This window comes from Miscanthus floridulus, chromosome 4 (assembly GCF_019320115.1).
Source record: "Miscanthus floridulus cultivar M001 chromosome 4, ASM1932011v1, whole genome shotgun sequence".
In the NCBI taxonomy this organism is placed as follows: domain Eukaryota; kingdom Viridiplantae; phylum Streptophyta; class Magnoliopsida; order Poales; family Poaceae; genus Miscanthus; species Miscanthus floridulus.
This window is the reverse complement of record NC_089583.1, coordinates 67892141-67918233: the sequence shown is the minus strand read 5'-3', so window position 1 is coordinate 67918233 and position 26093 is coordinate 67892141. Positions and strand designations below refer to the sequence as shown.

The following is a 26093-nucleotide window of genomic DNA, read 5'->3' as shown; positions in this document are numbered from 1 at the left end:
TTTCAATCACTAGCCAGAACATGAAAATTCATGTGTCCATTACATTCATGAGCATTTCAAAACAAGCTTCAGAAATACCAACGATCGAAATTCCGTGGATTGGTACACAACACACTTCTATAGTAAAAGTACATGTCATCTGCCTATAATTCCCAGCATGTGGTTCATTGAGTTGTCCTCCAGAAGATAGGTGCATATCAAAACATAGGTCTATCAACAGAACACCATAGCAACACGCTGGTTTTGTACTTGAGGAGTTCAGGTTATACTATCTGCAGGACATGCTCACTCAGCGTTCTAAGCAACAAAAAGTCAATGCAGAAAAAATAGACAAGCTGGTGTTACTGTCCAGTCCAGCAATCGACATCTAATGGACATTGCAGCACCTGTTTCTACCATTGTAGTTAGTAGAGCCCAGGCCATCTAATGGGCATTCCCTGAGCGCGCTGTCTTTATCAACATTCTAATTACAAGTAAAATAGACAAAGGACAAGCCACTGCAATTTAGTTTTCGGAAAAAAATATCAGCTTGCACAATCACAGTAACATGCATTCAGTTTTCAGAAAAGTAGCAGCTTGCAACACTAATAGACCAAGTGTCCAAATAAAAGACCAAGAGCAAGTGCATTCAGTTTTCAAAAAAAATATAACAAGTGACCAAGTAAAAGACCAAACTCCAACTATCTAATAGCTAAGAAGCATGTTTGTTCATCGCATGAGACATGTCGCCTTGTTCAGCTTCCTCATCAGCGCGTCATTTCTTCATCACAGGAGACGTGTCGTCTTGTTCAGCTTCCTCATCAGCGCTGCCCGATAGATGGTCCTCCTCATAAGGCTGCCATGGATGGCCTTCGTCATCAGGCTGCCATGGACGGCCGTCCTCATCATAAAATCCAATTCCGTTCACTATGTACAGATGACAAATCTTTGTCCTTTCATGAGCATGTGCATCCACCATTTTGTCTACATCTTCTTGTCTGTCAATCTTTACCAATGCAGTTGATGGCTCACTCCCATGAACAGGATTCAGGTAGTACAACTGTGCGTCTCCTTTGTATCCAAAATAAGCTGTCAAATGCTCTGACAGAATGTAATACTCAACGGTGGCTGGCTCTGTAATTGCAAACTCGGCCAATTGTTCTCGACTGTCGTAGTACTTCTGTAGATCCGAATAAATTTCCTTCATGGAGTGAATCTTAAAGCGCATTACCACATGCTGCATGTATAGATTAGACGAATAAGAATCATTTCAGATCAACGAGTAACTAAAATTATATGAAAAATTCATATACCGGGCCACACTCATTATTAGTTATTACACACATGTATCTCCGTGGTATACATATCATATCTTCTACCTGAAAGTGCAAACAAGGGGGGCGTTCAGCTGGTTATATATATAATATAAATTAAAAGAGTACCGTAGTTACCTCTATATTCATATTAGCACGAACCTCCTCTCGTTGGATGAAGGACTCAATGAGGGTCTTCGTCTTTAAGCGTTCATTCTCCAACGTTGTCAATTGTGCCTTTGCCTGCTCAATCATGGACTCAAAGTGTTGTTTCTCGTTCTTTATATTGGCATCATTTTCTTCACGGGCCTTTTGTAAGAAACAAGAATAAGTGGCATGCTAAATTCAAACCCTTTTAAAACTACATCCAGTAGACTAAAAAGTATGCTACATCAAAGTACGAAATCATGTTATGCTTGTACAAATGTTGTATTAACATGAAAAAAAAGAAAATGGATAGTGATTAATGCTACTCTACCTATTAACCAAGATAAAAGAATAATGCAGAACAGTGAACACACTTAAACATAACCTTTTGCAAGGCATCATTTGAGAGAGCACGCTCCTGCTCTATCTTCTGGGCATAGGTGGCATGCTGATCAGTTAATGCTTTGTTCAACAGGGCAATCTGTTCTATCCGCACTCTTTTGGCCAATTCAGAATGCTTAGTCTCTACCGCTTTGTCCAGCTCGGCACGCTGAAGTGATATGTAGTTGTCATATTTACATCGTTGTTCTCTCCTCCTGATTTCAGCTTGGACACGTTCAAGCTGTATATCTAAATCCAGATCATGCCGGTCCGCCTTCTGTTTGCTAACCATCTCCTCTCCCTCTTCCAGGGACCTCCGAACTCGTTGCATGTTGTTGCTACGATCCATGACACCTAGAGATTTAAAAACAAGAATAAGTGCCATGCTACATTGAAACCCTTTTAAAACTACATCCAGTAGACTAAAAATCCATTGCAATGAAAAATTACTTAGGAAGACACTATATTAATTTGCTAATGCAGCTGCTGCTATAAAAAATTGCTCCGCACCCACACCTAAAGTAGCCAACAGTTGCAGCTCAACTAAAGAATCAATACATCTATGAGTATTATATGTATAGCATCATTATTGCTTTGGAGCCCAACTGAAGAAGCAACATAGCAGAGCAGGGTGTTACTTTATCTGTATGGTACAGCAACATAGCCTATTACTTTTTTTTGACAAAATTTAGATGATATTATACAATGTTCTTTTCTCTGAAGTAGTAGAAAAGACATGTATTGTTTGAGTTGTTTTCGCAATACACTATGGATTAGAGTAGTATGGTATGTGTTTATCTGAAATGAGTTTAGGTTTGCTCCTGCCTCTGCAGTGTATGGAATTATGAATACTTAAATTGAAAGCAAAAGTGAAGAACATGTCAACTCACATGTTTCAAATTAGAGATATACTAGGCTGAGAACAACTGCATTTGCAACTGAAAACCTTGTCGATTTCCATCAACCAAACCAACAATACCTACATAAGAGATACACGAATGGCACTGACGGATTGCTCACCTCGCTGCGAAGGTCGTGGAGGCTTCTAGACGCCGGTGACGCGGTGAAGGCGGAGATCAGCGGCGGCGGCAGGTACAGCTCCGGGCAGCGGCGGGTACAACTACGCGGGCTAGGGCTAGGGCTCGGGGCGGCTCCTGTAGGGTTCAAAGGGGCCGGCGCGGTGCTCTGGGCCTAATCTTTATATGCACGGGCGCGGGGAACCTCGGGGGGCGCGTGCGAGGGAATCGGGCGGCGGTGGATTCGCCCGGTCGATGCGGCGCAGCGGGGAAGAAGGGACCGGGTCGCTGACACGTGCGCCTGGCCACGGTTGCTGGGCCTATCGGCCTGCGCGCGCACGCAATGAAGCTAGGAGGGGGAGCGGGCGGCGGCTGGGCCTGCCCATCATGAGGTCGTGGCCCAACTAAGCCACGTGAATACGACAGTCATCCATCTGCTTCCGGTTTAGTCCCACCTCGCTCGCTGAGCATCTAAGAACACAAGATAAAAGAACATGAGAAGTACCAGGGATTGAACTCCTAAACTGTACAAACCTGCTCTGGCTCGTCACCTAGGCCAATCGGGCTGGCGCGGCCTGGTTGGGCTCCCTCCGTGGTTGAGCCCGACCTAGCTGATGCTGGCCCGTGGCAACAAATTTTTTTGCCACCATTTATTTTAATTTTTTTTATAACTGCCCCTAGTGAGGCTATCACCATTCATATCCAAATTCTATGTATTATATTTATTTTTCACCCTCCACAATCTTTTCCTCATCCATAAACCATGCTAATTGTTTTGAGTTACACTACTAATTGCTAATAAAAAAACAGACCTTAAAAATAAGAAAAACTCGAGTTCACACTTTAAAAAACTCGAGATTCCATTCAGAGCCAACCAAAGCAATGCCAACACCTCCTGGGAAAGGTTTCACGAGCACCTGAAAAATTGCTTTTCTAGCATGATCCAATTTGCGTTTTGGTTTACAGATCATACAGAGTAGCGACCAAGTTCAATGTTACAGCCAACAGATTCTGCTTATCGATGTCTCATTGCAGTGTCAAATCTCGTCTCAACATTAACAACGTTACAATCATACAAAGTAGGGCCGTACGGCTGTAGGGATAATTGCGGTAGTTTCATAGAACTGGATGAGCAGTTATAGAGGCCAGTTTACCAGCGATTTCCAGCACATACAACTTCATCTGGAACAGATTCAGCCCATAAAAATAATCGGTACACCTAAGGCCTTTATGCACAAGCGGCAACCGTGATAACTGATAGGAGATAAATTTAGTCAGCTACACAAGCATATCTATGTCATTTCCTAGCCGGACCATTAAGCCATGAAAACATTCGTAAGCATACATAACCTTGCAACTATAACAATGCGAGGTCATGAATATAACCTACTGAGTGCATTAGGAAGTTGCATGCAAGTATTTTTTTTTATGTTTCAGCCCAATCTTTGCTGGGCTCTCCCTTCGAAGATGCATGCCTCTTGTGACCACTCCGAGTCAATAGCGCAATGCTATTTGATCTTGGCATCTGGACAGCCCCAGCAACACAATCTCCAGCATGAGCACAGCTCCAAACTTGAGAAGGCCCTTCCCCTAGTGAACGTAATCTTGGGAATCCATTTTTTAACCACTGCAAATTGACCACTGCTCGGTATCTTTTAGTAGCTAAAGTGAACTCGAGAAGGCCCTTCTCCCTACATGTAAAGTGAACTTTTAGTAGCTAAAAGGATTAGAGGCAGAATATTTTGGGCTAAAATTGGGGTGAACGAGTAAAAGACAACACAAAAATTCAAGAAAAATGGTTACAATTGCCAAGCAAGCATCATGATACTGACTGTAGTCACCAACTGAAGTACACTATCCATTCCATGTAAATTTCCAGGCTGTAAAATTGTACAGATTACAATACTAACATATTCCCAGCGAACAAAAATCAGAAGAAAGGAAAATGATGATCATGTGACAATGTTCAAACGATATGAAAGAAAAGCTATATTCTCCAGTAAAGCGGTGAGTGCAGTGTTTCAGTTTCAGTTCAGTTGAGGGCAGCATCACAAGGTCCAACTAACTACTGGGCTTGCACTACACACTGATGTAGCTGTACACTTCCCAGTATATGATACCTTATCTCTGATTCTTGACCAGCAGGTTTAGTTGCCTGTTGTGCATTGTAGGTCACTCAGAACTCTTTGAGATATATGCATTGTTATCTAATTAAGTAAATTTACATTTATTTTGTTTGGAAAAGGAAATAATTCTAAACAAAACACTCATTCAACTGATCTGAAATTCTAAACAAGGCACGATGTGTATCTTATGTCAAACTTTTCTGTGCTTCATTGGTCAGCACTGACTTGTAAGAAGCAAGAAGTAATTGATCTGCAAGGATATGTCACAGCATGTGAGGTCTGAATGATCCTTTGAACTTGTCATTTTTCTTGCAGAGCCTTGTCTATTTGATTTATGGCAACACAGCCTTACGTTCTTTGTGCTTTGACTTCAGAAGCACCATGGTCCATGGGAATTACTACGAGGGATTTTATCAAACTCCAGTTAGTACTTTGGCAGTGAAGCATAACTTGCTTGTTACTGGTGGGTTCCATACGGTTGCATAGCTATTTCCAGAAACTTTCTACAATGACTAACACTAACAATGCATTCATTATTTCCTTTCAAAATTTTGGGATGTAACTTACAGTAAAACAGCATCACAGATCGGTGGAAAGTGCAGTTATGTTACGTCGAAAGTGCAGTTATGTTACAGGAACTTCTAGACCTCTTCTAGCTTAAGCATAGACTACAAGAATTAAGGAGCAAGGAACAGTACCACAATCATTTCCAGTATTCCTATTTGAATGACACCTAATAAAAGGAACTGATTTTGAAGCAAAACTTCTAGAGTTGATAGGGTTTCAGGGCACACACCTCCATTGCTGATCTAAAGATTTGTGACGCGACCACGGCTGCCGTGCCGGAGATGGAGGAGCTCGCCGCCTTGGAGTCCCTGCCGCCAAGTTGAACGAGGTGGAGACGAGGAGAGCACCGGATCCGCCGCTGCCTGGGGGCTGCCTGGGAACCGCGCCGCTGCCTGGGGGCGCGCCGTTGGCTGGGTGCCGCGGCGCTGCCTTGGTGCCACCGTCGGCTTGGGGCCGAGGGCACAGCGGCCGCCTCGATGAGTGAGGGCGAGAGTAGGACGGCCGCTGCGATGAGCGAGGAAGAGGGCAGGGCCACCGGCGACGGAGGCGACTACCACAGGCCTCACGCTGGGGGCGGGGGCGGCGGCGGGGCAGGGCCGCCGACGCGACGCCGTGCGAGGGCAGCTAGGGTGAGGTGTGTGCGGGATTGGGGAGTTCGGCGGCGACAGAGGTGACTACCACATGCCTCGCGCTGGGGGTGGGGGCGGCGGCGGGGCAGGGCCGCCGGCGCGACGCCGTGCGAGGGCAGCTAGGGTGAGGTGCGTGTAGGATTGGGGAGTTCGACGTGGGGTGGGGTGGGGGAGTACGGCGATGCCGCGGGATTGGAGTCTGGGGGGAGGGGGGCGCGGCGGGGACGGAAGTGGGGATGTGCGAAATGACCATAATGCTCTTGGACGAATAAAAACAACAAAAATAGCAATTTTGGGTAGACATCTGGAAGCGTCAGCAAGTGTTAGGAAGCATTTACAACCATTGTAAAAGGGCTCTCTTTTCTTTATGATGAGACATGACACATAAGAGTGGAAGTTTTTCTTTTTCAGAAGGAAACTTATGATTTCATTAACCCTGATATATGCACTTTTTCAATTGCAGCCATCTAATGTTGTTTGCTTTTATAGGTTTCGATATGCAGAGCACCTCCCATCAGTTTTGAGAAACATATCATGCACAATTCCAGGAAGGAAGAAGGTGGGGATTGTAGGATGTACTGGTAGCGGAAAGTCAACTTTTATCCAAGCACTTTTCAGGATCGTTGAACCAAGGGGAGGAACAATCGAAATCGACAATGTTGACATCTTGAAAATAGGGCTGCATGATTTAAGAGGAAGACTAAGCATCATTCCGCAGGATCCAACGATGTTTGAGGGAACAGTAGGGAATCTGGATCCCTCGAGGGCAGTCTCAATGGTGCATTGATGATGGTTTCTATCCTCATTAAATGACTTGCCACGTAGGCAAAACGCTGACATGGCAACGTAATTAATGAAGAAAGAGAGCAAAAATCATAGAAATGGTTTCTTCATGAAGAAATCAGGTCTACTATCCAATGCACCAAGAAACCATGAAATCGTCATTGGGAAGAAACCACCAGTTTCTATGAAGCTCGTGTCGCACTCCCATTGGAGGAAGAAGATAGAGTTGGGAGAGAGAAAGAGAAAATAATTATTACTCATAGAAACCATGGGTTGGAAAGCAGTACTTTTTTTGTGCAGTATCTTATGTTATAGAAACTACTAGTTTTCTTTCATTAAGACTGCCCTGAATGAGTACCCTGATCATCGCGTGTGGGAGGTAACTTAAAGAACTACAGATACCATTATAAACAAATCCGATTTAAGATGTCAAATAGAGAGGCTAAGAGCCTCTTTGGCAGGGCTCCTGCAGGGGCTTCAGCTCCGACTCCTGCAAGAGCTGTACCAAACGCCTGTTTTGGAAAGGGCTCCGCATGGGGAGCCGGTCAAGCCGGAGCTATTTTTTGCCTGCGCAGGAGAAGCCTAAAAAACGAGCTTCGCGCGGCTCCTTACTGTGGGTTCAGTCGTCTAGTGTAAATGAGCCGTTTTGCCAAACATTTTCCAGAACGGCTTCAGCTCCTCCAGAAGAGCTGCTCCTTCAGAGGAGCCAGAGCCGGAGCAATTTTCAGAGGAGCCAGAGCTCTGCCAAACAGGCCCTAAGTCTTTGTAGCATTAGTAATTATTGTTCACACTTAATGTCCCACGTCACCAGAAAACAAGTTGTGGACGACAATATCTTTTGTGAATAAATTCTGGTAACAGCATTCATGGCTAAATTACCAAGCTCAGTGATTGAGCACTATGAAGGCTTTAAATGTGGCTCCGGGTAAAGTAGAAAAACACATGTACAAGTGCACCTGTTTCAGAGAACTGTAGATGCAAAGCAGTGCTTCAGAGTTCTCCCATAATCTAAAACGGTAAAATCATGATGTAATTTTTGTATAAAATTGTAATCTCATCAAAACTCAATCTGTAAATAAGAAAAATACAAAACTTATTATAAATTCATGACTAAAGTAAAATGGTTTAGTTCCTCAAGCATATGATCAGGAATCATTTCCCACCCACCCCCTTCTTTTGGACAGATTTTGGATAAATGCCAGCTTGGTGATATCGTTCGGCAAAACCCAAAGAAACTGGACTCTACAGGTAATACGAAATGTAAATTTAGAATGCTGGAATACGAAATTTCATTGGTTGATACTATAGCCCTTTCATAATGATACTGTCACTGAGATTATGAGATATTTCCTGCAGTTGTCGAGAATGGGGAAAATTGGAGTGTCGGGCAGAAGCAACTGTTTTGCCTCGGAAGGGTTCTCCTAAAGCGAAGCAATGTTCTTGTTCTCGATGAGGCAACTGCTTCAGTTGACTCCTCCACTGATGCAATTATCCAAGACACGATCCGCGAGGAATTCGGGAAATGCACCGTATTGACAATAGCTCACAGAATCCACACCGTAATTGACAGTGATCTCATTCTTGTTTTCAGTGAAGGTAAGTCATGTGAGTGAAGCACCAGTTCTCTACATGTTACCAGACATAGCTGCTGGATTACTAATATAAGTGTGCTTTACTAAATTATTGTGATGAGCAGGAAGAATTATAGAATATGACACGCCCTCAAAATTACTGGAGAACGAGAGCTCTGAATTCTCCAGACTCATAAAGGAGTACTCACGGCGATCCCATGGCTTTAGTGGAACAGCAAACAATTGAATGGCGACAAAAGAATGAATCCAAGATGGTGAAAGTCGATACAGAAGTTGATTACCACGTAGAGCATCTCCAAGAGTTTGTCAAATTTTACCTGGCAAATCTTGTGATTTACCAACTCCCAAAATTATATACCAAGTAAAAAACAATCCATCTCCAAGAGTTTGGCATTTTTGACTTGGTAAAATAAAAAAACCCGTTAACAGAACGAAGAGGCCCGCTAAGCGAACGAAGAGCCCCGCTAAGTGAACGAAGAGCCCCGCTAAGGAAAGAAGAGCCCCGGATGCCAAGCCGTATACGCGCGCGTATATTTGTGCGTGCTAAGGGAAGATTTGCCAAGTTGCTATTGATGTCAAGTTGTTTTGCCAAACTGTTGAAGGCTATTTTTTCTTGTTTTGCCAAATTGAGATAGCAAATTCTTGGAGATGCTCTAATATCTATATATGACTGTTAGATTGATCTCCTGACCAATAGGCCCAATGGCCTATTGGGCCTTGGTCTCGCGCCCTGATCGGGGGCGCCCAACCCTACATGGTTGGTGGGCCCCCGTCGCACTGCGCTATATAGAGAGGTGGGGGCCGGCGGCTCAAAGTACGAGGTTCGCCGTGAGCCGCAAACCCCACCGACAAACCCTAACCGATCTCGAGAGGGCGCGCAGCCAGCGACGGGAAGCTCCGCTGATCCTCGCCGTCGCCACTGCTACGCCCGACCGCACTGCATCGACGTCCGTGCAACCTCTACTCCATCCGTCGCTGCCCGTGTGCTGCCTCCATCACCGAACCCGCGATGGCTAGCACAACCGCGACATCATCTGGAGGCTCAGGTTCATCACCAGCCCTCTCTCCCCTATCTCCCTCTCGGTGTAGTGTTCTAGGTCTAAATGTGCATGTGTTTCATGGTTCTATGAGTTCACCGGCCTAGATCTACTCTAGTTGATCCACAGAAAGTCTACAATGGTACCGGAGCCATACTAGCATGTAGATCTAGAACGGGTACCGATTAGAAAAAGAAAAGTTGTTTAGATCCAGTGTGGATCTAAGCAGAAAAGGGGTCACCCGACTTTCGGTTGAACCCTAACTCGATCCGTCGGATCTGAGAAAAGAAGAAGGGCTCGGTTTTCATGCAAAGAACGAACCCTAAAACCCGAAGATGATTCGGGAAAAAGAAAACAGCGTCGTGACTAACCCTAACCCTAACCCTAATCGGGAAAATAGTGCAAAAAATACGAATCAAAGAAATCGAAAGGGAAAGAGGGGAGCATACCTCGCGTTTGCGCGGTACTGCAGTCACGACGGGATCCGGCGCCCGCTCGGTAACTGACTGAGAAAGGAGAAGAACCGATTTCAAATCGGAAAAGCAAAACAAAAACCCTAAAAGAAGCCTACCTGGGCTCTTACCCACCGCCGGCGGCATCGCCACCGCGCGGATAGGAGACCGCGGCGTCGCTCCCGAACGGCGCGCGGGACAGGGCCGAGATCCGCGCCAAGCGGTCCCGGCAACAGGGCACCACCATGCGGCCCCTCGACGGCGGCGTGCTCAGCCTCGGGCGAGCACGCACGCCGGCGAGAGGGCGCTGGACGGTGCCGTCCTTCTTCTCCCTCGACCACTGAGGACGGCCGCTGCTGCGGGTTTTTTTCTCCGAGCTGCGCTGCTGGGTGAGAGAGAAGGAGAGGAAGAGAATGAACCTAGGGTTTAAGGAAAAGCGCCGGCCGGGGGTTTTGTTCGGGCGAAACGGCCGGGCAGCCGTCGGATGGAGATGGACGGCCACGGGCGACTGGGCCAGCGCCGCAGCCCAGGCGGGATGAGGGCACCAGGCCGAAATCCCGGCCCAGGCCCAGGTTGCGGCCTGGGCGCGGGGGAGAGAGCGCGCGCGGCTGGGCGCGGGGGCGCGCTGAGCGCGCGGATGGGCCGCAGCTGCTGGGCCGTTTTCGCTGGCTGCGCGCGTGCGCGTGGGCAGGCCGTGGGCCGCGCATGTGCTGGCTGGGCCGAAATGGCCAAAGAAATAGAAAAATCACAGTTCTGTTTTTTTCTTATTTTCCAGGAAAAGTTTGATCAATTTGAATTGATTTTATGATGATTTTCTGTACAAAATTTATCCAATGATATTTTTTGTTCAGTAAATAGTAAATTAGCTTCTGGAAAATAGGAAAAAGAGTATTAAATGTTAAAGTTTCCGCTGCGTATTTAAAGTTGCAATTTTCATTATTAAATTCGAACCAACGGGAGAATTTAATTTTGAAAAAGAATATGTTTTAAATTGATTATAATGTTGTTGTTATTCTGACCAACGTTGATTAATGACAATATTATAATGTTTTTTGTTATACATTAATTCTATTTCTGCCCAACGGTGATGTAGAATTAGTGTAGACAATAATTGTATGTTTTAATTTTGACCAACGTTAAACTAAGGCATGCAATTATTGTTGTTATTTCTGTTCTCACCCTATTTGAATTGTGTTTTCAGGAGGATACAACTTAATGAGTTGTATCAAAGAAATCCCCACTCTAAAAGGTGATAACTATATTGAGTGGAAGAAAAAGATAGACCTGGCCTTTATCCTCGCTGAGGTGGACTGGGTTGTCACCACACCGTGCCCTAAAGAACCTGAGGCACCGGTGAGGGAGACAGATGAGACTGATACTGCATGGCAGAACAGAGAGCGGGATTTTGCTCCCGTAAAGATGTCCTATGACCTTGAGCATAGGAAATGGGTCACTGCCAACAAGAAGTGTCTGGCAGTGATAAAGAACACGATTGAGCCTGCAATTGTGGGCTCAATTCCAGACTGTGACATGGTCACAGAGTACCTAGACAGAATAAAGAGTCAGTTCACTGGCTCTTCAAAGACATATGCAACCCAGCTGATCAAGCAGCTGGTTACAGAAAGGTACTCTGGTGGCGGTAGTGGCATAAGAGAGCACATACTGAGAATGAGCAATTTGGCATCTAAGCTCAAACCAATGGATTTGGCACTCAAGGATGAGTTCCTTATTCATTTGATTTTTGCTTCTTTGCCCAAAGAATTTGACACATTTGTTGTTAATTACAACATACAGCCTGAAAAATGGGATTTAGAAAAGCTCATTGCCATGTGTGTGCAGGAGGAGGAAAGAATAAAAGTTTCACAAGGTGGTTCTGTCAACTACCTAAAAGATAAGAAAAAGAACTATAATAATAGTTCTTCCTCCAAATCATCTGGAAAAGGTCCCATGCAACAGTCTCAGAACCAACAATTCCCAGTGGCTAAAGACCAGTGTCTCCACTGCAAGAAGACGGGGCATTATAAAAAGAATTGTCCTGATTTCTTAAAGATGATAATGAAGAATAAAGGTGAGAACATTATTACGTTCGTAAATGAATCCTTGTATGTAAAGTTTTCAAAATCTACTTGGTGGATTGATTCAGGTGCAACTATTCATGTTGCTAATTCATTACAGGGATTCCGTTCGATGAGAACTTTGCAAAGAAGCGAAAGTTTCATTAAAGTCGCAAATGGAGAACAAGCAGATGTTGAGGCCGTTGGTGATCTTCCGTTAGAGCTTGCTGATGGCTTCATAATTATTCTTAGAGATGTTCTTTATGTACCTTCTTTGCAAAGAAATTTGATTAGTGTTTCAAAGTTGGACCATGATGGTTATGATTGTCATTTTGGAAATGGCAAATGTCAGATATTGTTTAATAATAAATGTATTGGTCTTGCTTTCCGACAAGACGAGCTTTATTTGTTATCACTTCGTGAAAATGTTAATTCCGTATGTGATGAAAATGAAAATGTATCCTCATCGAACAATGGAAACAGAAAACGAAAGAGAGCTCAAGATGCGTTGTCGAAATTATGGCACTGTCGTTTAGGCCATATTTCGAGGGGGAGAATAGAAAGACTAGTTAAGAATGATATTCTTCCTCCGTTAGAGCTCTCAGAGTTAGAACAATGTAGAGATTGCATAAAAGGAAAGTATGTAAAGAAAATTAAGAAAGATGCCAAACGAAGCACAGGAATCCTACAGATTATTCACACAGACATATGTGGTCCTTTTCCTGTGAAAAGTGTGGATGGTTATGACTCATTCATAACATTCACAGACGATTACTCTCGGTTTGGCTACATTTATCCAATTAAAGAAAGAACAGAAGCGTTGGATAAATTTAAAATATTTAAAGTAGAAGTTGAAAATCAGCATGATTTAAAGATTAAGATAGTCAGGTCTGACCGTGGAGGAGAGTACTACGGTCGGCATACCCCATATGGACAAGTTCCTGGACTTTTTGCAAGGTTCTTACAGGAGAATGGTATAGTCGCCCAGTATTCAACACCGGGCGAACCTCAGCAGAATGGAGTAGCTGAAAGGCATAACCGTACCCTGATGGATATGGTGCGTAGTATGATAAGTTACTCCACTTTACCCACGAGTCTGTGGATGGAGGCGTTAAAAACCGCCATTCATATTCTCAATAGAGTACCAAGTAAGTCGGTGCCCAAAACACCGTATGAGTTGTGGACAGGAAGAGTACCCTCACTTAACCACTTGCGTGTGTGGGGGAGCCCTGCTGAGGCTAAAGTTTTTAACCCAAACATTGGGAAGCTAGATCCCAAAACAGTGAGTTGCCATTTCATTGGCTACCCAGAAAAGTCAAAAGGTTTTCGTTTCTACTGTCCTAACAGACATACAAAGTTTGTGAAAACGAGACACGCTGTCTTCCTAGAGGATGAAATGATAAGGGGGAGCATGGTAGCTCGAGAAATTGACCTTGAAGAGAAGCGGGTGTTTGCACCCACTCCGATCATTCATGAGCCATTTTTCTCACTACCTGCTGTTGCTGCACCAACAGGACAAGACACTGTGGTGCCAGCACCTGTTGTTATCCCGCCTGTGGCAACAATGAATGATGATGAGGAACCTGTGGCTCAGGATCCTATAGAACCTATTGCCACACATGAGGGGGAGCAACAACAGCCTCAAACAGAAAATGTGCCAATTGAGGAGGCCCCTAGAAGGTCTCAAAGAGTTAGAAAATCAGCTATTCCTGCTGATTATGAAGTGTACAACACTGAAGAATTTCAAATGGAGGATGATCCCACCTCATTTGAAGAAGCCATGAAAAGTGACCATTCATCAAAGTGGCTTGAGGCCATGGAAGATGAGATGAGATCAATGAATGCAAATAAAGTTTGGGATTTGGAGATAATTCCTAAAGGAGCCAAAACAGTAGGCTGTAAATGGGTCTACAAAACAAAACTTGACTCTCAAGGGAATATAGAGAGATATAAAGCCCGACTTGTGGCAAAAGGCTTTACACAAAGAGAAGGGATTGATTACAATGAGACCTTTTCTCCAGTCTCATGTAAGGATTCCTTCAGAATCATAATGGCATTAGTGGCACATTACGATTTGGAATTACACCAGATGGATGTAAAGACGGCATTTCTCAACGGAGACTTAGAGGAAAATGTTTACATGGCACAACCGAAAGGTTTTGTCATGGAAGGAAAAGAACGTTTGGGATGCCGCCTAAAGAAATCTATTTATGGATTAAAACAAGCTTCAAGACAGTGGTACTTGAAGTTTGATCAGACAATAAAGAATTTTGGGTTTAAAGATAATGTTGAGGACAATTGTGTCTACGCAAAGTTTAAGAATGGGAAGTTTATCTTCCTTGTCCTGTATGTGGATGATATCTTACTTGCTAGTAGTGATGTCAGTCTACTACTGGAAACAAAGAAGTTTTTGTCCTCAAAATTTGATATGAAAGATCTTGGTGAAGCTTCGTTCGTTCTAGGGATCGAGATTCACCGAGATAGAAGTAAAGGGGTATTAGGACTGTCACAAAAGGCATACATAGAAAAAGTCTTAAAGAAATTCAGTATGCACAAATGTAGTCCCTCACCTGCTCCTATAGTCAAGGGCGACAGATATGGGGATTTTCAATGCCCCAGGAACCAATATGAGATCGATCAAATGAAAGTGGTTCCATATGCTTCAGCTGTCGGAAGCTTGCAATATGCTCAAGTGTGTACGCGCCCTGACTTGGCATTTGTTACCGGGTTACTTGGCAGATTTCAGAGCAATCCTGGAATAGAACATTGGAAATTGGTAAAGAAAGTCTTACGTTATTTGCAAGGAACGAAAGGCCTCATGATGACGTATAGAAGATCTGATTCACTCCATATAGTGGGATATTCAGATTCTGATTATGCGGGAGATAATAGAAAATCCACGTCTGGATATGTGTTTACTCTCGCAGGGGGAGCTATTTCATGGAAAAGCTCAAAGCAAACCGTCACTACATCGTCCACAATGTATGCCGAGTTTGTAGCATGTTATGAGGCAACGGGGCAGGTGAACTGGCTAAAGAAGTTCATACCCGGTTTAAAGGTGGTTGACGACATCAATAGACCACTGAAATTATACTGCGATAATAATCCAGCAGTACAGTATGCTCACAACAATAGGTCAAGTGGTGCTGCCAAACACATTGACATAAAGTATTATGTTGTGAAGGATAAAGTCCGGGATCAAATGATAAGTCTTGAGCATATAAGTACCGAAAAGATGCTCGCGGATCCGCTTACAAAAGGCTTACCACCCAACGTGTTCAGAGAACATGTAGCCGGCATGGGTTTAAGGGAAAGCCTATGATTCCTGGACTATAAAGGGCCCAAAAGTTAAAGTAACTGTTTTAGATCAGAGACGTGCATTGTAGCTGTCAAATCTATCGGCGATTGACCGAGACGATGAAACATGCTCTATGCATCATCTGTGAAGAAATGAGTAAGGTTTAAAGGATTGAAGTTTAAAGTTTAAAGATAAAAGTAATAGTGAGATCAAGGGGGAGAATGTTAGATTGATCTCCTGACCAATAGGCCCAACGGCCTATTGGGCCTTGGTCTCGCGCCCTGATCGGGGGCGCCCAACCCTACATGGTTGGTGGGCCCCCGTCGCACTGCGCTATATAGAGAGGTGGGGGCCGGCGGCTCAAAGTACGAGGTTCGCCGTGAGCCGCAAACCCCACCGACAAACCCTAACCGATCTCGAGAGGGCGCGCAGCCAGCGACGGGAAGCTCCGCTGATCCTCGCCGTCGCCACTGCTACGCCCGACCGCACTGCATCGACGTCCGTGCAACCTCTACTCCATCCGTCGCTGCCCGTGTGCTGCCTCCATCACCGAACCCGCGATGGCTAGCACAACCGCGACATCATCTGGAGGCTCAGGTTCATCACCAGCCCTCTCTCCCCTATCTCCCTCTCGGTGTAGTGTTCTAGGTCTAAATGTGCATGTGTTTCATGGTTCTATGAGTTCACCGGCCTAGATCTACTCTAGTTGATCCACAGAAAGTCTACAATGACAAGCATGCACCAAAACCACACGGCCAGGGTTTACAATGGATGGTGCTTCCGTGCTACTTACTCCAGCTCTTAGATTAAGATGATTCATAAAATTGGAGTGATGCAATGTACTATAGTTTACTGCAGATGCAGGACATAAATGAAATGGGGAAACGATGACTTGGTAGCTACGTACTCCGTATAAATATTTGTTTAGTGGAGAACTTACATCCAGCGCACTAGGTGCGGCATTCCATCGAGCTTGTCTGTGGTGGGCGGCGCGCGCTCCGAGCCATGCCTGCAGGCGGAGATCCGCCGCCGTCGCGAGCTTACACCGATCAGAGGGGAAGGTTAGGACAGAAGCTAGATAGTAACAAGATGCGCTGACGGCGCAACGCAGGCACATCGTCGTTCGCCGCTCGCTGTCCCCATCCGCGGCTCCGTGAGCGCTCCTCCACAAAATGCCGTGCATGCGTGCGACTCTGGAGCGAACGTCCACTGAGGAAAGGATTGGGTTGGTGTACGGGCGAAGTCTTGTCTTGAGGCCTGAGCCCTGGAGCGCCGACCGCAGGAGTAGCGATGAAAACGGACAGAAAAAAAACCCATTTCTACTCCCATTTCTATATTTTTTTTTTGCGAAAACGGGATCGGGTTCGAAAAATGCGGGTTCGGATGCCATGGCTTCTATGTATATGTCCATTATATCTTTTCTAGCAGTGACCCTCGACTTGAAGGCAAAGCTTAGACGCAAAGACTTAAGGAAATGGGAAAATTGGTTTCGTAGCACCGAAAGAACACGGCATTCGAAAAATACCATTGAAAGTTCATCCTACCGTAAAATAACATTGAAAGTCACTGTCCGGAATCTAGCACTCTGTTAGCTGTTAACGTCGTTGGTTGGCCTCCGTCCTATCACCTCCACTTGACTCAAAAACGAGCAGCAGCCACGGGAGGATGTGGAGAACAACCTTTACGACCTACGACGGCAGCGGACATAGAGAACAACCTGTACGACAGCACCAGTAGAGCAAGGACATGCCCATGGGCCTGCTGCTGCTGAACGGCGCGACAACCGCCGGCCACGACATTGGCTGCTCGGGATGGGGCTTCATGCGGCAGCTGGTCCTCTGCACTCGCCGCCGATCATCATCACCATGCACAGCTACTCCATGAAAGAGTGGCTTACTGTCTTGTGACCCAGTCCGTCACCGCGTTCACCGAAAGGAGACGGACCTGCCGGGGATGAGTAGCTTGAGTGTCGACGTGTCGCACACCGCGTGACCGCATCCACGCTCTCTACTCTCCTGCACGTACGCCTGGAATTCCCATTCCAGCTGCAAGGTGCTACTGCAAGTCTGCAACAGCACATGGATCGTGGAGGCAATGGAGAAGGATTCCTGTGATAGATTCATATGAAATGAAAAATTAAGCACATGAATCGATGGAAAGTAAACACGAATTTGAACCAATATACTATCGAGCACGAATGGATATATGTGCAGAGGATCACTCACGTGCGCTTGAAGCTGGTCATGAATCTCAGACAGCCGACCATCGTAGCTACTGGGAGACGGCGCTGTCGCGGGCGAATCGGGGAGCGCGGCGGCTATCGCGTTACTTTGCGGCGGGGCTGCAGCAGCAGCTGTCTGTTGGGCCCGTGGGCCGTGGCCCTGATGCGAGTGCGCCACTGGATGGTATTTTCCGGATGTCATAATCTTTGAGTGCTATGAAACCAATTTTCCTGATATTGAATGGGTATTCATGCATGATTATTGCCAAATAGAATTTCTTGAAACTAGTCCCAGGGTCATACCTGAAAGGCTGAATATTGGTAACATCTTTTCCACCGTCATTTTCAGCCTTGGGTTGCAACTGACCTTTTACAAGACTGTGGGATGATCTCAAATGGCTCCGAAATGCATTTGTTCCATTGGTAGACTCACCTTTGCTTGCACCTTGGGAAGTTGCAATAACCCCACAGCTGCTCATACTTCTTGCCGTCAACCTCTACTACCATTGTCTTCTTGGTAAAATATTGCCACACAACAGATGTGTACCTTTTCTTCCTCTTTCCTGTTGACCCGGCAACCTCCTCTTCCTCAGGATCGCCATCATCAAGGGCAACTATTTCTTCAGTGCTTTAAAGTACGTTGTCCTTCCTCTTGGTTCCGAGTGTCACCTCCTACGCCACGCCACTGACAATCACTTGATTTGGATCTTCATTCTGTCCTGCTGAAGATGATGATGTTGACACACCGACTTCACTGACTTTCATCTTCTTTCCTATCAAAGAAAACAATAAAATTCTTATTAATTTGTAAACTATTCAAACTCCCCGCTAACTGCTACTGCAACTGCTACTGGCTACTTACTGCTTACGTGTAACTGTAATGGATCCGCTGCTGCTGTCTTTAATCGAAGATGGTGGTCGCGGCGGCGCTGGCAACATGGTGCCCAAACCAAGATGCTGCTCCGACGGCTTCCTCTTCCACGAGCTGGCGGCGGCACCGAGCTGGAACGACCACGATTCGACATGGTGGCTGCTACTGGAGCTGGAGGGCGGGGCTGGCCGGGCGGGGTGGACTGGCTGGCGGCGGGGGCCGCCGGGCCGGCCAGGAGCCCAGGACCTGGAGGGCGACGGCGGCGTGTCATATCCTGTACCACAGGATATGGGGCTCGATATGATGGGCTTTAGGCCTGGTACTTTTGGGCTAGCATGTTGCATAGGAGTATATATATTTACTGATAGCCATTAGAGGAGTGCGGAAGAACAGAGAAGGGGTATATAGAAATATTCAGAAACACGAACGGGTCAAAAAGATGTTCATTTTTTTTATGAATACAGGAGAGGGTTTTCCTAATTTAATTGATATAGGTCCGTGCGTTACACGGGACTATGATTTTTTGTCCACATCTAATACGGCCAATAGATATTTTTTTATGAGCACCCATTAGCCTACGTCGTTGCAGAACTTGAGCTGCAAGCATTGCTCCTTACTGAAAACAAGACACAGCTCGTCATGCTCCCGCTTAACAGCCACATAGTAGGATTCGCCTGTGGGGAATGAAGCATTGATGATAGATCGTTCCATTGTGGTCGTGTCCAGCACCAGGACGCGAACCTTCCTAGAAAATTGCATATTTGGCACCTCCATTGTTTTCGCAAAATAGCCTATAGTACGTGTGTCTCTCGTATTCCTGCCATTGCACCCTTTTTTTTCTTTTTTTCCCTATTTTCTTTTTCCTATTTTCCTTTTTTTTCCTATGGGGCTGGAGCTGAAAAGGTCGCGTCTCTTCATCTCTACGTGGCGGGCGATGCTTCCTCTTCCATACACGATGATGGTGCCCGATGCGACGCCGCCGCCAGATGCGCTGCTGCCTCTGGGCACGGCGCTGCAGGTCGACGCGCTGCCGCCTCCCGACGCGGCGCCGCCGCCGATGCGATCGCCCTTGTGAGAACCATGAAGCCCGTGCGATATACACGCGAGTTCGAGCCCATCGCAGCTAACCACAGGACAGTAGTTGGCGACGTACTGGCTTCACACGACACAAGCACCTCTCAGGCTCTGCTTCCATTTCTAGGAGGACGTAGTCGACGCAGACTCTGCAGATGTGGGCGGAGGTGAGCAGATGATCCCAACACATACTCCATAGACATGGGTGGACAGGAGATTGAATTAGCAAGCGACAATAACTCTTTACCTTTTAGGCCTTTATGTGATTGCTTTGTTTTTGAATTAACTAACACTTAGTCCGTACGTAATTGCTTTTGTTTTGGGCATGTACGTGATTGCTTTGGGCGAGTTGGTTGCGTTCATCTAAATAATTGGCGAAGTGGCTGCATGTTGCGGACTCTATTCCGATGTGGACACGTAGCGGGGCACACGACGATAACACTACGTGCGGTGTGTCCGACACGGTGTCGAAGTCGGCCTATAGGCAGCTAGCAGGGTTTGATCTACGGTTCATGTCACCATTTGATCGATTAGGCAAGGGCGGAGCACAACCACGAGTATAGGAAATGTTTCACTAATCATAAAAAATAATTTGTACAGGTCGAAATTTTGAAAAATTTAGGAAAAAAAATGATGTATTTCCACTTGGCGCAGAAAACACCAATACAAATCTAATAAAGAAGAATGTAACAGAACATGCTCAGTGCAAATTTTGCAGCAACCTCCACGAAGAAGATGGAAGATGCAGGCCACGTCATGTCAGGCACACGACGATAACACTGCGTGCGGTGTGTCCGACACGGTGTCGAAGTCGGCCGATAGGCAGAGGGAGTGAAGCGATTGATTATTAGCACATGACGATGACATTAGTTATTTTTTAGGTGTATAGAGAAATACAAGGCTTTACAACAGGGTTCACCATACAAAGAAGGTAATAAAGAAAATGAGCAAAATTACACATAGCCTTCTAACCATTGACTAATATGGGGGTTCATAACTAGCTTTTGCTCTAAGGATAACTTGAGCAAATTTCTTCTTGAAGATAGCCTTGCATCGTTGCAGAGATGGCTGAATGCCCCTGAAGATAAGGTAATTACTCACTGACCAAATACTCCAACACATTGTGATGAGAATCTCCAAAGCAAATGGACAGTGTAGCTGAGCTCTGTACATAGTGATTACCACAAATGGATCATCAGACTGTGGAGGCAGTAGGCCCCAGCTTGCCCAACAGATCTATGCAGAAGGACAACTAAGAAACAGATGCATGACAGATTCCTCAACCGGTGATGTAAGGAAGGTGTTCATCCACGGGTTGTCAAACGGCGGCCTGGAGGCAGAGCCCTGCGTGGCACTCTGCGCCCATGCGACTGTGACTAGAGCATAGTTGTTAGGACCGGACTGGACATGGAACCAGCGAGGCTATCGATTCACTGGTTCACTGGTCCAACAATTAAGAACAGGTTGAACCACCGGTTCAATAGATTTGGACCGAATAAATTGAACCGCCCATAAATACTTCGAATCGGTGCAATATAATGATATATAACATATAATTTTTATCTAAAAACGATAATTAGTAGCTGGATATGTCTTAATTTAATTAACAAATTCTAATTTTTTGGTACTATAGAGTTGTTTTACATGATACACAAAAAATGTGCATGAAAAGATAATATATGGAGCATTTACAATTTGGTGCAAAAAGGATTCAAAAAATAATTCAAATATTAACCGTTGCAAAACAATCTCAAATGCTGAAATAGTATGTACCATTGAGAACAGCTCTTCGAGAGAAAAAGTTCAAAATTTTTGAAATGAAAAAGTTTGAAGTAAACAGCATACATGAAAGGCTCCAAGCGCCCACGGACCAGGATCGAGTGCAGTAGCTACTACTACTGCAACATAAGCAGTAGCAGCATCTCAGCCGTCTAAGAAACCATCAATGGCTAAGATCAAATCTTTTTCTTTCCCATTCTTTCTCCCTCAAGTGCTCTCAGTCTCTGGGGTTTTTTTTTGAGACGAAAGGTAGCGAGCAGCGAAGAGTTTAACTGGAAAAATTATTTTCACTTATGGAAAAACAATTTATTTTTTCATGTGAGAAAAAGAATTTATTTTCACTTGAGCATATATGTTGAGAAATTATTACATAGAAACATATTACTTTATGGACCATAAATTCAGATTTTTAAAATATTTCATGGCAACACGGCTGAGATGCTGTTGCTGCTTATGTTGCACTACTGCACTCGATCCTGCTCCCCCACGAACCAGCCGCAGGCTGCCAGCAGCAGCTAGCGGGCCCAGCAGCAGGTGCACAGGCGGGGAGCACGCACACGGCACCACCTGCAGACGGCAGTTAAGACCGGAGCGGTTCACTAGGAACCGGCCGGTTTCGGTTTCATAAAAAAACTGACAGATTTTTACGGTCCAAATGATTGACTTTTAAAATATGCCAAACCAAAGATTTGACGAACCATGATTTTGGCTATTATTTGGTTGACTACAAAAACTTGTCAACCTCCCACATTTGCCTTTGCCAAATCCATAGCAATTTTTTTACCTAGTTTTGGCATGGCAAATTTTAGTCGTAAATTAATTAGGTTAAAGCAAACCGAACCATTGTAGTCTTTAGTTCGGTCTTTTACCGGTCCGGGCCGGTCCTAATAACCATGGACTGGAGTTGAGAGCCTAGGAGTTTAGAGACCTACGTTTTCTTTAGATGGGCTAGTGTTGGGCCTTTGGGACAAATACAAGGCAAGCTTTGATGGGCCTGTCTGGAATCCGGGTAAAATCCAGAAAAATTCTGACCAAATACAGAATTCCACAAATACGGATGGAAAAAACGTCATTTCTACTTCCGTTCAGATTCCGAGACCTTCCGTCCCGTTTCTGGATTTTTCCGGCAATATAGAAACGGTCAGGTCAAATGTAGAAAAACACGGGACGGAAAAATTGACGTCCATTTTCAACGCTGCGTCCAGAGTTTTGCAATCGTTAACTACGTCGAGAACTTCAGAAACAAGACGATCACCCAACAAATCCCAAAACCTTTTAAAAAGCACCGCACAAAACCAGATTTTTTTTTACTTACAAAGTCCTATAGATGTGACGGAAAGTTTTTCATTCACAGTATAAAATTATGCAAGTACAAGTTTCAAATTATTAAGTAGAAATATTTTAAATCTGCCAGCGGAAAGCTGTGACGGATACATAGGCAGTCGGCAGTAGGCACGATGATCGTCTTAGTTGGAAGGTTTTATCATATTCGTTTACGTCTCCGCGCGTGCACAGGGGAGAATCAGCGCAATGGGTGCGGTGGACAGTGGAGTCGGAGTCGGAGTCGGAGTCGGAGTGAAGATTCGACTCCGACTTGGGGTCGATGTCGATCACGATCAGGTGCGCACCAAAATCAGCTGAGCCCCGCCGACCTTGCATTGCTTCACCCTCACGCGCTATAAATCCCGAGCACCCCCACTGCTTCCTCCCAATCCAATCTCGCACGTATTTGCAGCTCTCCCCTAGTCCCTTGCTTCTTGGATCGCGTCTGCCATCAAAGCGCGTCCGATCGATGGCTTGCTCGGTCATCCCGATGATGCCTCACCAGATGTTCTGCCCGGCAGGCAGTGCTGCTCCGCCGCACCAGAGGAAGAGGGCCTCCGAGCCTGTAGCGGCTCCACCGCCGGTACCAGAGGAGCTGCGGCTGTCGGACCTCGATTGGATCGGCGACCTCGGCGAGGGCGGCTTCGCCAGAGTCTGCAAGGCACGCCACTGCCGCACCGGCGCGGTCTTCGCGCTCAAGCTGTCGTTCGACCCGGACCCGCTCGTCGCGGAGGAGGAGGCCAAGGTTCTCGCCCGCGCCGCGGGGGCGCCGCACGTCGTCGACTTCCACGCCCTGCTCCGCGGGCCCGGCGGCAAGGCCGCGTTCGTGCTCGAGTACATGGACGCTGGATCCCTCGGCCGTCTCCTGCTCCTGCGGCGACGCAGGGGGCTGGGAGGAATCCCGGAGGCAGCGCTCGCCGAGGTGGCCGCGCAGTGCGTCGTGGCGCTGGCCCAGCTCCACTCCCGCGGCGTCGCGCACCTCGACGTGAAGCCGGACAACCTCCTCGCCAACGCCCGCGGGGAGATCAAGATCAGCGACTTCAACCTCTCCAGGATCCTCTACGGCGGCTCCGGCGAGCGCCTCCTGGTCCCCATCACCGGTGGCACAATGGTCTACTTCAGCCCCGAGCGGTTCGCGCCCAATGCGCACGCCGGGCCGCACGGCGCCATGGCGGCCGATGTCTGGGGCCTCGGCGTCACCGTCCTGGAGCTCTTCTTGGGGCGACGACCCCTCCTGCCCGGAGTAGACAAGGCGTCCGTTGAGCAGATAAAGCAGGCGATCTGCGATGGGGAGCCTCCGTCCGTGCCGGAGGATGCAGAGGTGTCGGCAGAGCTGCGCCGGTTCGTGGCGGCGTGCCTGCAGAAGGAGCCGACGCGGCGCGCCACGGTGCCACAGCTGCTCTCACACCCGTTCCTTACGCGGCGCGACGTCGAGGCGTCAAGGCGCGCGCTGCAGGAGATCATCGTCGAGACTGTAGTGTAGCCTGTAGTAGGAGCTTAGGTAGGTCATCGAGGAGAAGCAGCTGATGCTGCTGATCTGTGTGTAACGTCGTGACTATTGACATTAACTCCCCCTCTTCCCAGATTTGGCTGTACTTTACAGCTCGGAGATTATTGTATTTTACAATTTGGATGCAATTTTTTTTTGCAGCAACTAAGACCTCGATGCATATGCTTTTCTGTGTGCTTAAGGTTTCTTGATCGACTTTTTTTTTTTTTTGAAACGAATGGTCGACTTGTTAGTTTCCTGGGTGAGAACGCTAGAATGGGTGGAGGCGCCAGTGCCTGACTGCCTGTTTGGCTGTTTACCGCGCTGTTGGCCTGCGGTGGGCGACACATGGATTGGCTGCCAAAGTGTTCGATGTTCGTGCACTATATTCTTCATCTGTGATGGTTTTTTCATTGTGACTGGAGTTTAGACGATAAAGGGAAGACTGCCATGTGTTCTGAAAAGTTTCAAATCTATTGAGCTGAACCAGATACTTACTCCCTCCGTTTCAAATTATAACTCGCTTTGACTTTTTTGATATATCCATGTTACTATGCATCTAGATATAATAATATGTCTAGATATATACTAAAATGAATGAAACAAAAAAAAGTCAAAGCGACTTATAATTTGGAACGGAGGGAGTACTTGAGACTTCAGTGCGAAGATTAGAGCACGAGAACTTAATTCTGAGACTTTGTGTATTTCATTCATCCTTTCAGGGAGGCGAATTGCATGATATCTGAACTTTGATGTGAAGAACTCCTCAAGAAGCCACTGAATCGTGCATTGGCTTGGTATACACTCGCCAACTGATCGCTGGTCGTTGCTCTCGTTAATTGCTTGGCAGGCATGGCGATGGAGGTGGACAAGGGCACCATGATTGTGCTGGGCCGCTTCGATGCCAAGTTGTTGCGAGGCCACTGCTGCGTGGTCACTATTGGAACCCATGGTGACCACCGAGTTCCTGATTGCTGGGCCACTTCGATGCCAAGAAGCTATGGGGCCACTGCTGCAAGGTCACTGTTGGAACCGATAGTGACCACCGAATTCTCGATCTTAGAGCTAGCTTGCTCGTTACCACAAGCCTTCACTCTCCACAGGTCTCAGGTCCACTGAAGCTGCAACACATAAGGCCATGGGTCTTACTAAACCCAAAAAATAGCCTGATAGGTTGGACTACCCCCACCATCGATATCCGATTCTGATGTGGGACTAGCTGGCTTGCTCGTTACCACGAGCCTTCACTCCCCACAGGTCTCAGATCCACTGGAGCTGCAACATATAAGGCCATGGGCCTTACTCAACCCAAAAGATGGCCTGATAGGTTGGACTACCCCCACCATCGATATCTGATTCCGATGTGGGACTAAACCCCAACAATCACCCTGCTACCACATATTATAAGGCCATGGGTCTTACTCAACCCAAAAGATAGCCTGATAGGTTGGACTACCCCCACCTTATATGTTGGGCTACCCCCACCTTATATGTTGGGCTCCCCCACCATCGATATCCCATGTGGGACTAAACCCCCAACAATCTCTCTCGTAGTCACACATCGGGGTGCCCCCGCTATGATGTGACACTTGACATTTTTATCGGGTTTAGCTTTTCTGACCTTGGGCGGCTCTGTTACCAATTGTTGGAACCAGTGGTGACTACCGAGTTCTCGATCTTGGAGCTATCTTGCTCGTTACCACGAGCCTTCACTCCCCACATGTCCTAGGTCCGCTGGAGCTACAACATATAAGGCCATGTGCCTTACTCAACCCAAAATACTAACCTGATTGGTTGGACTACCCCCACCTTATATGTTGTGCTCCCCCACCATCGATATCCGATTACCCCCACCTTATATGTTGTTCTCCCCCACCATCGATATCCGATGTGGGACTAGACCCCAACAATCTCCCCCATAGTCACACATCATGGTGCCCCCGCCATGATGTGACGCTCAAG

At 46.4% G+C, this 26093-nt stretch overlaps 1 protein-coding gene and 1 pseudogene across 1 annotated transcript; both read left to right on the top strand.

Annotated features, from left to right (window-relative positions):
* The window catches only part of LOC136551628 (putative ABC transporter C family member 15), a 33927-nt pseudogene extending 25149 nt beyond the window's left edge, over positions 1 to 8778 (top strand).
* A 14271-nt stretch (positions 8779 to 23049) lies between these two features.
* Positions 23050 to 24281, top strand: LOC136551625 (mitogen-activated protein kinase kinase 9-like). The gene has a single exon (XM_066543184.1). The coding sequence runs from the start codon at positions 23112 to 23114 to the stop codon at positions 24123 to 24125; it is 1014 nt and encodes a 337-aa protein (XP_066399281.1). The 5' UTR covers positions 23050 to 23111; the 3' UTR covers positions 24126 to 24281.
* The last annotated feature ends 1812 nt before the right edge of the window (positions 24282 to 26093 follow it).

Bases quoted from the DNA above. Each gene is read 5' to 3' on its own strand.
- LOC136551625 (XM_066543184.1), top strand. From the start codon at position 23,112: ATGGCTTGCTCGGTCATCCCGATGATGCCTCACCAGATGTTCTGCCCG.